The 12,962-nt window shown below is 34.5% G+C and overlaps 1 protein-coding gene across 5 annotated transcripts in view; it reads right to left on the bottom strand.

Annotated features, from left to right (window-relative positions):
- Positions 1 to 12,962, bottom strand: part of WDR17 (WD repeat domain 17) — a 112,967-nt gene that overhangs the window by 6,009 nt on the left and 93,996 nt on the right. For 3 of the 5 annotated variants that reach the window (XM_032148947.3, XM_032148949.3, XM_032754542.2), the window contains 6 exons: positions 10,462 to 10,482; positions 8,216 to 8,327; positions 4,911 to 5,052; positions 4,060 to 4,162; positions 2,708 to 2,809; positions 296 to 394 (listed from right to left, as the gene is read on the bottom strand). In XM_032148947.3, the coding sequence (XP_032004838.1) occupies positions 296 to 394; positions 2,708 to 2,809; positions 4,060 to 4,162; positions 4,911 to 5,052; positions 8,216 to 8,327; positions 10,462 to 10,482 (579 nt within the window). The remainder of the gene's footprint in view (positions 1 to 295; positions 395 to 2,707; positions 2,810 to 4,059; positions 4,163 to 4,910; positions 5,053 to 8,215; positions 8,328 to 10,461; positions 10,483 to 12,962) is intronic. The other 2 variants (XM_032148950.2, XM_032148948.2) reach the window with 1 other exon arrangement.

Genomic DNA, 12,962 nt, shown 5'->3' with positions numbered 1-12,962 from the left:
AAAATTTCATTTTGTCGAATCATAGAATTTTTGATGTTTAGATTAGAAATTATCCCTGATGATTATTTAGTTCCCCTTTATTGATGGAGACAAATCACCTTCAGACTTAATTTATAGTAAAACAAAGGACTAAATGGCAGAAAAGTACGGTATTGTAAATTATTACTGCATATATGCCAAACAAATCAAGATTCATTATTCTGCTAAAATTAATGAGACCACACATACTTCCAACAAGTTTGTCTATAACATCAAATACCTTCTACATTCCAATTTCTATATCATATTTACTCACCTGTTGGTGGACTGTGTGCAAGCTCTCCATGCATCCAATTCCTCAGAAAGATATTCAATTTTTAAAGGTACTGACACCTCCCGACGTTTTAATAGCTGACTGAACGTGTGAAAAGGAAATTAACATCTGATATCAAAAACTAAGATATGAGAAAAAGCAAACAAACTTTAAATGTGATTTTAGATTTATATATTTCTGTATACAGACATTATACATTATATATAATATACATATAGAATATTTTCTAGTATATGTGTATATATGCTCACCTGTATATTTAGCAGAGTCCCTGGCAAGTCAAAGTTATTCAATAAACGTTGGGTGGATGAATAAATGAGTGAGTGGATAAATAAATGAACTGCATAATGGATGGAGAATGGGTGGACAAGTTAAGTGATGTTAAATAATAGCCACGGTGAGAGAGAACACTTAACCATGACCCTGATCATTTAATCTTGAATGACAGAAAGAGAACACAGGAGAAGGAGATTTGAGAAGAAAGATGATTTGAATTTTGAGCATACTGACTTTTATGCTGGAGTTTAGCAAGCTGCTGAATATACACATAGGAGTTTGAAGAGTAGGCTATGCCTGAATATAAGACACTGAGTTACTTCCATAGAGGTGACAGGTGAAGCTAAAAAGTGGTGAGGTTTCTGAAGGACACCGTATAGAAAGGAGAGGGGAGGGAGTGGAGCCGTGGGAGGAGAGTAGGATGGAGAGGAGGAAAAAGGGAAGCAGAGGACGAGAGAATGAAACTTTGGAGACTGACATATTTAGTGGGTCAGGAAAATAATTATAAGCAGCAAGACAACAAAGATGGCATTGTCAGAGACGATACATTCTGTAACATTAGGAAATTATTAATTTCTCTTTCTAAGCTAACACATTCCCTAAACTTAGTCACTTTCTCTCAAGTCTCTCCTGCCTTTGCAAATAAAAACCGTTCTTTTTCTTTTTGATATTAATTTAATGCTTAATTGAGAATTTTTCTCTTTTATCATTATATATAGCTGAACATACTTCATTAAACATTATTTTACATCTATGTGGTATATCCTACTGCTCCTATAATATCTTTTAATACTGTTAAATGTTGCTTTCCAATTTGGGTGACGCTACCTATGTAGAAAGAGATTTTTCCCTGAGCATGCTGATAGTATTAATTCCACATCATTCCTTATTTGTACTAGGAGACAGCTAGTGCTTCACCTATGCAGTAGGGAGAAGTTAGGAATGAGAAAACCTGTTTCTCTTAGAATCCTCTGCCACATATGAACTCGGAAAAACTAACCAGCGGGGCGCGGTGGCTCATGCCTGTAATCCCAGCACTTTGGGAGGCTGAGGAGGGCGGATCACGAGGTCAGGAGATCGAGACCATCCTGGCTAACATGGGGAAACCCCGTCTCTACTAAAAAAATACAAAAAATTAGCCGGGCGTGGTGGCGGGCGCCGGTAGTCCCAGCTACTCGGGAGGCTGAGGCAGGAGAATGGTGTGAACCCGGGAGGCAGAGGTTGCAGTGGGCCGAGATCGTGCCACTGCACTCCAGGCTGGGCGACAGAGCGAGACTGTCTCAAAAACAAACAAAAACCTGCTTAACCACAGACCCTCTGCATTTGTTAAAATGGTCACCTATTAAGCCATTTAGCTAACTACTAGACTTGGAAGTAGGTTTTTATGGAAGGCACTGTGAATTTTATTTTATAGTATAAGAAGTTTTAAGTACGAGGGCTGAAGTTAAACAAGTTGTTAGAAAATGTAGGAGTATGGCTAACAGGTTATGCCTGAATATAAAATATTAAAATAGTAAGTAACCTGCTACTTACAAACTCCCTTTACTCTGCCTTTTCTGCTGTAGAGATTGAAAAGCTAAAATATTCAGTTTCCTATTTTCTTTTAGTGAGATGTGGGCATAAAACCCTAAGGAGGACTTTCCTTCCTGAATAAAATGGTCTTGCCAGGAGAAAGTCCTTTGTGGTCTCTATCTTTCACTCTTACCTCTTTCCTGCTTAGAATGCAGTCGTAATTCATGGAGGGCTAGCATCTATCTTCTAACCATGGGATACTCAAGCAAGAGGAAATAATCCAAAAATGTCATAGTGGAAAGAAGGGAGTATCAGGTCCTTGAAGAAATCACTGCACGGCAGTAAAAGCCTTAGAATGCCTGTCTCAAGTGTCTTGACATGAAAGATAAATAAACCCTAGGAGTTTAAGCTAGTATTCAAATTATTATTATTTACAGCCCAATGCATCCCTAATTTATGTGCTGCTTTATTATAAAGCACATGCTGAGTAAATAGATGGATACTTGTAATAATATATTTGATACTTTCTATAATCCACTTAGAGACTATCTATCTTAGCAAGAGAAATTGCTCTAATGTCATGATGGAAGAAAAAACCTTTTTTACCTTGTGTACTCATAAAGTGCCGGAACAATGCTTTGGTACTGTCTTCTGATAGCCAGTAACGCACCAATGTAACCACATAATATTAGCAACTCATTTCGAGCTCTAAAAGAGAATATGTTTATTTTTATAAATTCCACAATTTGAGGCATAGAACATTACTCTGATACACAGTTCCTGTACTTGTATCTGTATATTCTGAAAGGTGACATTTATAGCAATAGATGTTTAGAAAATTTTCTACACTGAAGGAAAATTATTCATCAGTTCTTCATTCCTATTCAGATATTTCTGCTATACCATCAATTAGACTATAAAATAAGCGTATTTAAATAGTATTTCACTGTTGCCTGCTTGTTTTTCTCTATTTCCTGGCTGTTTCTTCATGTAATTCATCCCTAAATAGCTCCTTTGGTCAGGTGGAGGGAGTCCTGGAATACCGTGTAGACTCACGGTAAAGAATGTCTTCTGCAGTTCCTGCTGAGGGAGTTAGCCAGTATCCCAGGCTGCTGCATCATTTTTCCATATAGGCTTTAAAACAAAAAGAGCCCAAAGCCTCCCTTGCAAATTATACAAGAGTCTCTGAGGGCTTTGGTTATATAGATAATAGTGTCTTTTAACAGCACCTGAATCCAGGATGATGTCTATTTTGTACTCTCTAGCATTTGACTTCTTTCCCACAAGCTCAGTATGGTGCTTTGCACACAATGGATATTGAATAAATATGACCATGCGTTTCTTAAGGACTTGAGGTCCAAAAGCTTTGAACTCGCTTTCTTTAAACCAGGTGTGCATGTGTGTGTACATATATAAACATACACATACCAGATATCATTAAGTGGGACCACTAATATTTAATATTCTGTTTCAAGTTGACCTCTACATTTTTTTCTTAAAAACATAACAAATGGCCAGGCGCGGTGGCTCATGCCTGTAATCCCAGCACTTTGGGAGGCCGAGATGGGTGGATCATGAGGTCAGGAGATCAAGGCCATCCTGTCCAACATGGTGAAACCCCGTCTCTACTAAAAATACAAAAATCAGCCAGGCATGGTGGTGGGCGCCTGTAGTACCAGCTACGCGGGAGGCTGAGGCAGGAGAACGGTGTGAACCCAGGAGGCGGAGCTTGCAGTGAGCCGAGATCACACCAGTGTACTCCGGCCTGGGCGACAGAGCAAGACCCCATCTCAAAACAAAGAAAAAAATATATATAACAAACAAAAATACAATATTTCTACAAGTGTAGCTACCTATCCAAGATAATCCTATTTCCTGATCTGAATACCAAAAACAATGGAGCCACTTTAAAATTATCAAATAGATTCACTTACATATTTTGCATAAAAAATACTCACTCAGTACACGTATGCAAGAGTAATTTTTCAGTACGAATATAGCTCAGTAGGTCAAGAACAGGGTATATGGTATCCAAAGTCCAGTCTGAGCTACTAATGTATTCTGGAAAAATTAAACCAGATGGAAGATTCATTAAATAACAGTCTCAAAATGTATTCATCCATTTTTAATGTATGTAATTAATTTTCTGTCAGTCAGTCCTACTTACCTCTTTATTTTCTAGATCACAAGTATTTTCCATTTTATCCTCTCTCAGGTCCCCACACCATAAAATCAGAAGAGATGCCATATTTCACATCAGCATCACTCTCCTTTTTAAATTTAGGATGACTAGTTCTTGATTTTAAGGCTGATCATTGATACAGTTTGGATGTTCGTCCTCTCTAGAGCTCATGTTGAAATGTAATCCCAAATGTTGGAGTAGGGAGGTGTTTGGATTATGGAGGTGGATTCCTCAGGAATGGCTTAGTGCAATCCCTTGGTGATGAGTGAACTCTTGTTCTGAGTCCACACGAGATCTGGTTGTTTGAGTGTGGCACCTCCCTTCCTCTCCTTCTTCATCCCTTCTCTCTGCCTCTGCTCTCACCAAGTGATATGTCTGCTCCTGTACCACCTTCTGCCATGACTAAAAGTTTCCTGAGGCCTCACCCGAAGCTGAGCAGATACCAGTGCCATGCTTCCGGTACAGCCTGCAGAACCATGAGCCAATAAATCTACTTTCTTTATAAATTACCCAGCCTCAGGTATTTCTTTATAGCAATGCAAAAATGAATTAAAACAATCATCAATATGAAAACAAAGATCAAATAAATGAGTATATTTTAAATTCTACTACCAACTAATTACTTACCTTTAACAAAGCTAATACCAATAGGAAGGGCTTTTTCAGGTTCTTGACTTAACAAGTAATATTTTACAGTTTCAAATATATTGTCATCTGCATGGGCTGTCTCAGCTAACTGCATACATTCTTCCACTGTGGGTAGCTTGCACTAGAAAATAATTGATTTGAAAACAATGTTACTAAAACTCACAGGGATAAAAGCAATAGTGTAAGTACAAAATACTTTCAACTTTCCTAGTATGGTTTTCTTATTAAAGTTGTCTAAAATAGATGTAAATGAAATTATTTGAATTAAGAGAATATATTTATGGAAATACCTTTAAGATCTAAGAACAGTAAGAGGGGATATTAGTTAATGAATTAGTAGTTTTCCATCACACAAATACCTAATAAAAGAAATAGAAGTAAATTGTCCTGATTGTGATACTGGAATTAGTACCCACAAATGCCATTTAGCACCCAAATGATGAAATTAATTATGTTGGAAAAAATATACTGACCATTGTCAAAAACGACATTAAATGCACCAAACATAAAGGGTGTGCATTATTACATGTCCTCTACACTGTAATTTAACGTCACTTGGCTTTTGAAACAAAGCAACCTTATTTCAGAGACACAAAAAATGTAGAAGCTCTGAAAGTTTTTAGCTTTGACATTTTGAAATGCCATGAAATGGAGATTTTTTCATCCATGAAATTTCATTACTATAAAATAAAAAGCATTCCCCATTAAAAAAAAAATTCTTTTTCTGTTAAAACTGAGAGTCTGATCCTCTCTCGAGTAAGTTGGTCTGCTTCCTTATAATGTAGGTAAGCATTAAGCTACCTTTTATATCAAATTCTGATGTGTTTATAAATGTTGAAGCTTAAATGTTCAAGTTTGTTGCTAAACAATGTGGATAAAATAGTTTCATGGTTTGTTTCACTTTATTAATACATTCAATCATTTCAAATTTCTTGTTTAAAAATTAGGTAAAATGAACATTTTACAGCTCAATCTCTCTCTCAAACAAATTACAACAAACTGAATTAATGGGGCTCTCATATATGTAACATTTGATATTGTTTCCCCATCCTTATTCATGAAATGCCAGTTATTTATGAAGCGACTACTATATGGTAGGTACTGTGCTTGGCTAGATAGAGACAGGTTCTTCACCTTGATATATGCTCACGGCATAGAGGAAATAAGAAATCACTCCCATTTAAATAGCATTTTAGACTATAAGAAGAAGAAAGAGTAAGATGATCATCCTTGTAATTTTTATCCTATAATTTTAAAATTCTAAAAGTTATATAAGTAAACATCATATGTGAATATATAGTTTTTAGTGTTACAGACAGTCCCCAACTTATGTTTTGACTTCATGGTAGTGTAAAAGCAACGTGCATTCAGTAGAAACTGTACTTTGAGTACACACACAACCATTCTGTTTTTCACTTTTTGTACAGTATTCATTAAATTACATGAGATACTATGAAATAGGCTTTGTGTTAGATGACTTTGTCGAACTGTAGCCTAATGTAAGTGTTCTGAGCACGTTTAAGGAAGGCTAGGTTAAGCTATGATGTTTGGTAGATTAGGTGTGTTAAATGTATTTTTGACTTAGAATATTTTTGACTTATGATAGATTTACCCATTGCAACCCCACGGTAAGTCGAGGAGCATCTGTACTTGTGAAATTGTTCAGTTATTAACACTTTTACACATACTCACTAGTCTTTCTAAAAAGATATTAATGAAGTCTGACCAGAAAGTCTAATTATATCCTTTTAGAATATGTGATGAAAAGACGAGGTGAATAATATTCTAGCCGTATCATTAAAAGCGGTCTTAGCTAACTGCCTATATTCTTCTACTGTGTGTAGCATGCACTAGAAAATAATTGTCTCAAATGATATAAATAAAATTGTTTGAATTAAGATCATATATTTATGGAAATATCTTTAAAATCTGAAAATAGTAAGTGAGGTCATTAGCTTAAGTCTCAAAGCTTAGACAAGCCATTTAGCCTCTCTGAGTCTTGATATTAACATCTGTACCTTCTGCCTCAGAGGATATCTGTTAGTGTACTTTCAAACACTACCAGTTAACGTATAATTAAAAAACTCCTACTTTCTTTCATATGCATTTTAATTTCAACATAAAATAGCTTTTAGTTGTCATGTTAAAAAAAACAAAGCATGGCTTTTTAAAAAAATAATTCACAGACTGCAAAGTGTATAAAGTAGTTAAAATATCCCATCATCTCACAACCCACTGGTAATTTTGGATATTTATCCTTTCACAAGTATTTTGCGTGTCTCAACACAAACACATTCACATACACATATCCACCCACACATTGTCATTCACACACACTTTTGGCCAATCTGTATTAATACAATACTCAGTAAATATCTGTTGCTTAATGAATAGGGATACTCACCCACTAGGGATAAAAAAATCGCGGTTCAAATAAGTGAAAAACTTTGTTATTTTAGAAGTTCAAGATGAGAAAATACTGTACTTATATCTTATCATTTTCTTAAAAGAGTGTATCTTCCTAAATATGCTATAAACATAAATAAATATGTACATTCACATTTATTTTTAAACCAAAATCATATGGCATATGCATAGTTTTGTGATCTGCTTTCTATTTAACTGTTTCATAGCCATGTATCATGCCAATAAAAATAGAGCTTCATGATTTTTAATGGATTAATAGCACTGAAATATAGAAAAGTACTTTAATTTAATATAAATAATTTTCCTATTGAACATTTTGGTTGTTTTTATATATAATATTGATGCATAGATTCCTATGTTCTGCAGATGAGTATTTTTAAAGCACTTTGGAAAAATGCATGTAAATTTCATTATATTTCATTAATTCTTTTAAGGATTCTAAGTTGTCTATTTTAAAAAATTATCCTACAACATACTTCAACATGCAAAGTGTACAGCGGAAAACACTTGGGATTTGGAGTTAGACTTGCTGAAGTTGAAATTCTCACTCCACCACTAACTAATTTGGGCAAATTCCTTACCTTCTCCGAGTTTTCTTTGTATAATTATCCCCTGCTTTTCAAACTTTTATGAGAATGAAGATACAAATATACATAAAGATTTAGAAGAGTGCCAAGCACATAGCAGAAGTTTAGTAAATGTTACTTCTTATTTTACAACATTTTTGTTGTATTCATAGGTATCCCAAAGGGACCATACATTTGTTTCTCTGCAAGCATCTCTATTTGCTTGAACCTACAATTAATTAAATCATAGCACTGCATTCCAAACCAGAATATTTAATATCATCAGCATACCTTATCATGAAGGTCATTTATCTCTTCAGTACATCCTGGGTAGAAAGCACAGAGTTTTATTAAATGTAGTTCATTATCAGGAATCATCAGGAGAAGATCGGCTGCCAAATTCCTGTTAACGTAACAAAAGGGGACACCTCATTGAGGAAAAGATTTAAAAATAACATTCATAACTATCTCAAAGAAGGGCAATTCATATAATGTACCACTCTTGCTTTTCAGTTTACACAAACAGTATTAATAGCCTACTTAATTATGAAACTACTGTAAATGCAGATTACCCAAACCAAAGGTCATAAACAACAAATGTATTTATAAATTCCTAAATATTAAAAACTAAACTTTACATACATGAGTCTTAACATACGTATAATTAATTTTATCATTACAGAACAATTCTCTAAGTAGTTTTGAATATGTTCTTTGGAGTGAATTATAAAGCAAACATTGTGAAAGTTAACTCTCGTCAACTTTTGTTATGCTTGTCAATATTGGTAAATTGTATCAGCCAGATCAGTGAAACCAGGAGAATATTAAGTTCATAATTTTGGGTATCCCACATATTTCTTAAACGATAAGTGGAAATTAAAGATAGTTTTCTTATTTCCTTTTTTTTTTCTTTTGAGGCATAGTCTCTTTCCCTCTGTTGCCCAGGCTGGAGTGCAGTGGTGCAATCTCAGCTCACTGCAACCTTTGCCTCCTGGCTTCAAGCAATTTTTGTGCCTCAGCCTCCTGAGTAGCTGGGATTACAGGCGCGTGCCACCATGCCCGGGCAATTTTTGTATATTTAGTAGATCACTGGCTTCAAGTGATCCACCTACCTTGGCCTCCCAAAGTGTTGGGATTACAGGCATGAGCCACTGAGACCGGCCTATTTACTTATTAAAGATCCAATCAGTGGACTAAAGCAATTGAGGGTTTTAAAAATATAAAATGGTATGTACTTAGAAGATTTATATTAAAATATTTTCTGTAAAATCCTCTTCAAATCACTAGGTGAGAAATAAATGGATTCATACATCATAACTGAGAAAACACTTAACTTTCAATAATTCAAGATATTGTTTTTAAGAAATTGATATATAGCCATACAGAAGAGATGACATCAGAATAGGAGATATTTCACATAAGAATTTATAAAGACGTGTGCTGGGGCCTCTGGGAGTAAAACCCTACACTTCATCTTCTTTGTGAAAACATCAGTAAAATCTACATTAGTCATTTAAGTAAATCAATTCTTTTTTAAAACTTAAAGAGGTGCTTAATTAAGAATATAATGAATATAGAATAATTGGCAAGCTCTGGTGTGAAATCCAAAGTTTTACTAAAAATAAAAAATACACGTCACAAACTATCAGGACAGTAACATTTTCAATTAGGCTTACTTTAATGTTTTTAGAATAAGAAAAACTTTAGTGAAGTTTTTCACATAAAATATTTTGATAACTCATCATTTTACTAAGAAATAATTTTCTAGATAATGTCAAAAGAGAATTGATAAAAGATTACAATAATTTTTCATATTTTCCTCTAGCCATTAAAAATCACACATAAATATCTTTCCAAACTGTCACATTTTCTATTACATTGGGCAGGTTCCAAGTTAGAGTAGTTTAGCTGTTCATGCTAAAATGTATGAATGATGTCTTGTGTTTCCTCCTATCAAAATTTAATAGCAGTTTTAAATAATGTCCATGAAAATATAGAAATTATCATTTGTTTTTACTGTGTATAAAATAGCTGTGCTAAAATTCTATTCAAACTTCATTGAACTACAGACAAAATTTGACTTTCTTAATGTAGAATTATATCTTCATACAGTGAAATTTTATCAAGGCCAGCTAATTTCCTTCAATGTTTAATCAAATTCACTCTTTTTTGAGCGTTCAGTACACAAATGGGGAAAAATGTACATATAAAAATGACATAGACCAATTGAATGATCTAAAATATAAAATTTCACTATCAGAACAGATATTTCATTCTGCTTAGCCGAGTTAGCTATTATTTGGTATTGCGGGAAATCACAGTTCATTTATTGTACAACTTTTAAGTATAAAATCATGAGTGATTATAGGAAGTTTTCTCATTACTTTGTAGTCAGGCTTCATGTGAATTGGCATACCATAAAACAATGTGAAAATAGTTGATAAATATTTCTTAATACAGAGATAGTATTGAAATAATAAAATAAAGGAGTGTATATATTTTAAAGAAATATGTTCTTAAATAAAAGTAGATAATACCTGTATCCAACAGATGGAAAGCTAAAGGAAAATATTAAATATGAATACCATGATTATACAATGAATACCACGAAGAAACACTTTTACAGTAAATGTAAAAAAATGAGCTGTTTATAGCTTAAAAATTATGCACATCTTTATAAATGATGTAGCTATCTTTTAAAAAATCTGTGCAGCTCTATTAATAGCCAGGAGGATTACAGATTTCTCCTGAAAATAAAGCTAATCAGCACCATATTTAAACTGTTCCCTAGTTTCTGTTACACATATCTATGGATATATTTTAAAAGAATTGTTGGGGTGGGGGCGTTACAAGGAAGAAGTTTGTTTTTTCTTAAAAGTAACTAAGACATACAGTTAATTGAAAAATGTTTAATCATATTATGTAACATACAATGTTATGAGTTTGAACTGCTCAGTATGAAGCAGATGTAGATGAAGACCTTTACGATGACCCACTTCCACTTAATGCATAGTAAATTGATTTCTCTTCCTTACCATTTTCTTGATAACATTTTCTATTCTCCAGTTTACTTTATTGTAAGAATACAGTATATGATACATAGAGGACACAAAATATCTGTTAATTGACTGTTAATGTTATCAGTAAGGCTTCCAGTCAACAGTAGGCTATTAGTAGTTAAGTTTTGAGGGAGTTGGAAGATATAGATGGATTTTGGACTGCTTCGGGGATTGGCACCCCTAACCCTCATATTGTTCAAGGGTCAACTGTATACTGTATTTCTCTTTTGCTGCCAATTTTTTTTTTTTTCCTTGAGATGAAGTTTCACTCTTGTTGCCCAGGCTGGAGTGCAGTGGCATGATCTTGGCTGATTGCAACCTCCACCACCTGAGTTCAAGTGATTCTCCTGCCTCAGCCTCCCAAGTAGATGGTATTACAGGCGCCTGCCACCATGCCTGGCTAATTTTTTTTTTATTTTTTTATTTTTAGTAGATGGTTTTTTTTTTTTTTTTGTATTTTAGAGATGGAGTTTCACCATGTTGGCCAGGCTGGTCTTGAACTCCTGACCTCAGGTGATCCACCCACCTTGGCCTCCCAAAGTGCTGGGATTATAGGCGTGAGCCACTGTGCTCACTCCTTTACTGCTTTTTACCTTCACTTTTTAAAAACAAATCCCCTTTCATCTGATGATGACTTTCAGCATGAAATCAGCCACCTTCGTGAATAAATAATTTGAATTAGGCTTCATGCTTTGAGATGAAGGCAAGTCCCTAGGTAATTGACCATTATAGCTCTTGATAGAGGGATAACTAGATACTCTCACAGGAGAGCCACCATTAAGTACACTGAAGTCTAAACTGATGGTAGGGTACTACTACATTTTAGTGGGGGAAGGGAGCTCTTACATTACTGTAAAACATATGTAAAAATTAAAACAACTTTGAAATTTCTGATTCACCATAAAACCTTCAGATTCAGACAAAAAAGAAGAATGTAAGTGTTGTTCTTTTCCAGAGTTGGCTGCAGATAAGAAAGTAGTACAGGTTGGGTATCCCTCATCTGAAACGCTTGGGACTAAAGGTGTTTCAGATTTTAGACTTTTTTGGATTTTAGAATATTTGCATATACATAATAAAATATCTAAGGGATGGGACCCAAGTCTAAATACAAAATGTATTTATGTTTCATATATACCTTATACACACAGCCTGAAGGCAATTTATAAAATATTTTTAATAATTTGTGCATTAAACAAATTGTTGTGTTAAGTACTTTCATGTGGAATTTTCCACTTATGGTTGTCATGTCAACACCTGAAAGGTTTCGGATTTTGGAGCATTTTGGATTTTGGATTTTTGGATTAGGGATGCTCACCCCAAGTAGTCTGATAGCTAAGAATGCAAACTTCAGAGCTGATTTATGTAGCTTTGAATCTTGGCTCTACCACTTACTGTGACCTCAGGAAAATTAAAACCTACCACATAGAACCTAGTGAATTTTTACATAAAAAGTACTGCACAGAGTAAGCAGTATAGAAGTGTTAGTTAGCATTCACTATTATCATTGCCACCTGTAGTGTTCAATAGTTATAGTCATCTGTATAGCTCCACCTCCAGGGTGGTGTGTGTGTGCATGGGACTTGCAATGGGGAAAGGTCATAGTCCTGATAAACAAATTCATTTAGAAACTTCTTGAGGTCTAAGTATTTGAGGGAAAGAAAAGATAAAAATCTAAAATAATCTTTATTCAGTAAACATCTAAGGAATGATGGAATCCCATATTTCCTAATAGAGCCTCCGTAATAATGGATTGTTTGACTTAAGGCCAGGGCTCCGCAGATACGAGCTGGAATTGCTTTGCCCTGGATTTCCGGGCTACCCCAGGTAATTCCCAGGGTCTCTTTCTTTGGATATTGCCAGAGTCTGGGGGAGGTGTCCTGTTTCAAGTGTCCAGCAAAACCATTTTTATTGCTGCTTTATATAAGTGACTTTATTGTCCAAATTTAAAATAGGACACAAGATCTGACAAAAAAAAGTGT

This window comes from Hylobates moloch, unplaced genomic scaffold (genome assembly GCF_009828535.3).
Source record: "Hylobates moloch isolate HMO894 unplaced genomic scaffold, HMol_V3 SCAFFOLD_3, whole genome shotgun sequence".
Classification (NCBI taxonomy): domain Eukaryota; kingdom Metazoa; phylum Chordata; class Mammalia; order Primates; family Hylobatidae; genus Hylobates; species Hylobates moloch.
The sequence above is the reverse complement of the archived record's forward strand: the minus strand, read 5'-3'. Positions and strand labels throughout refer to the sequence as shown.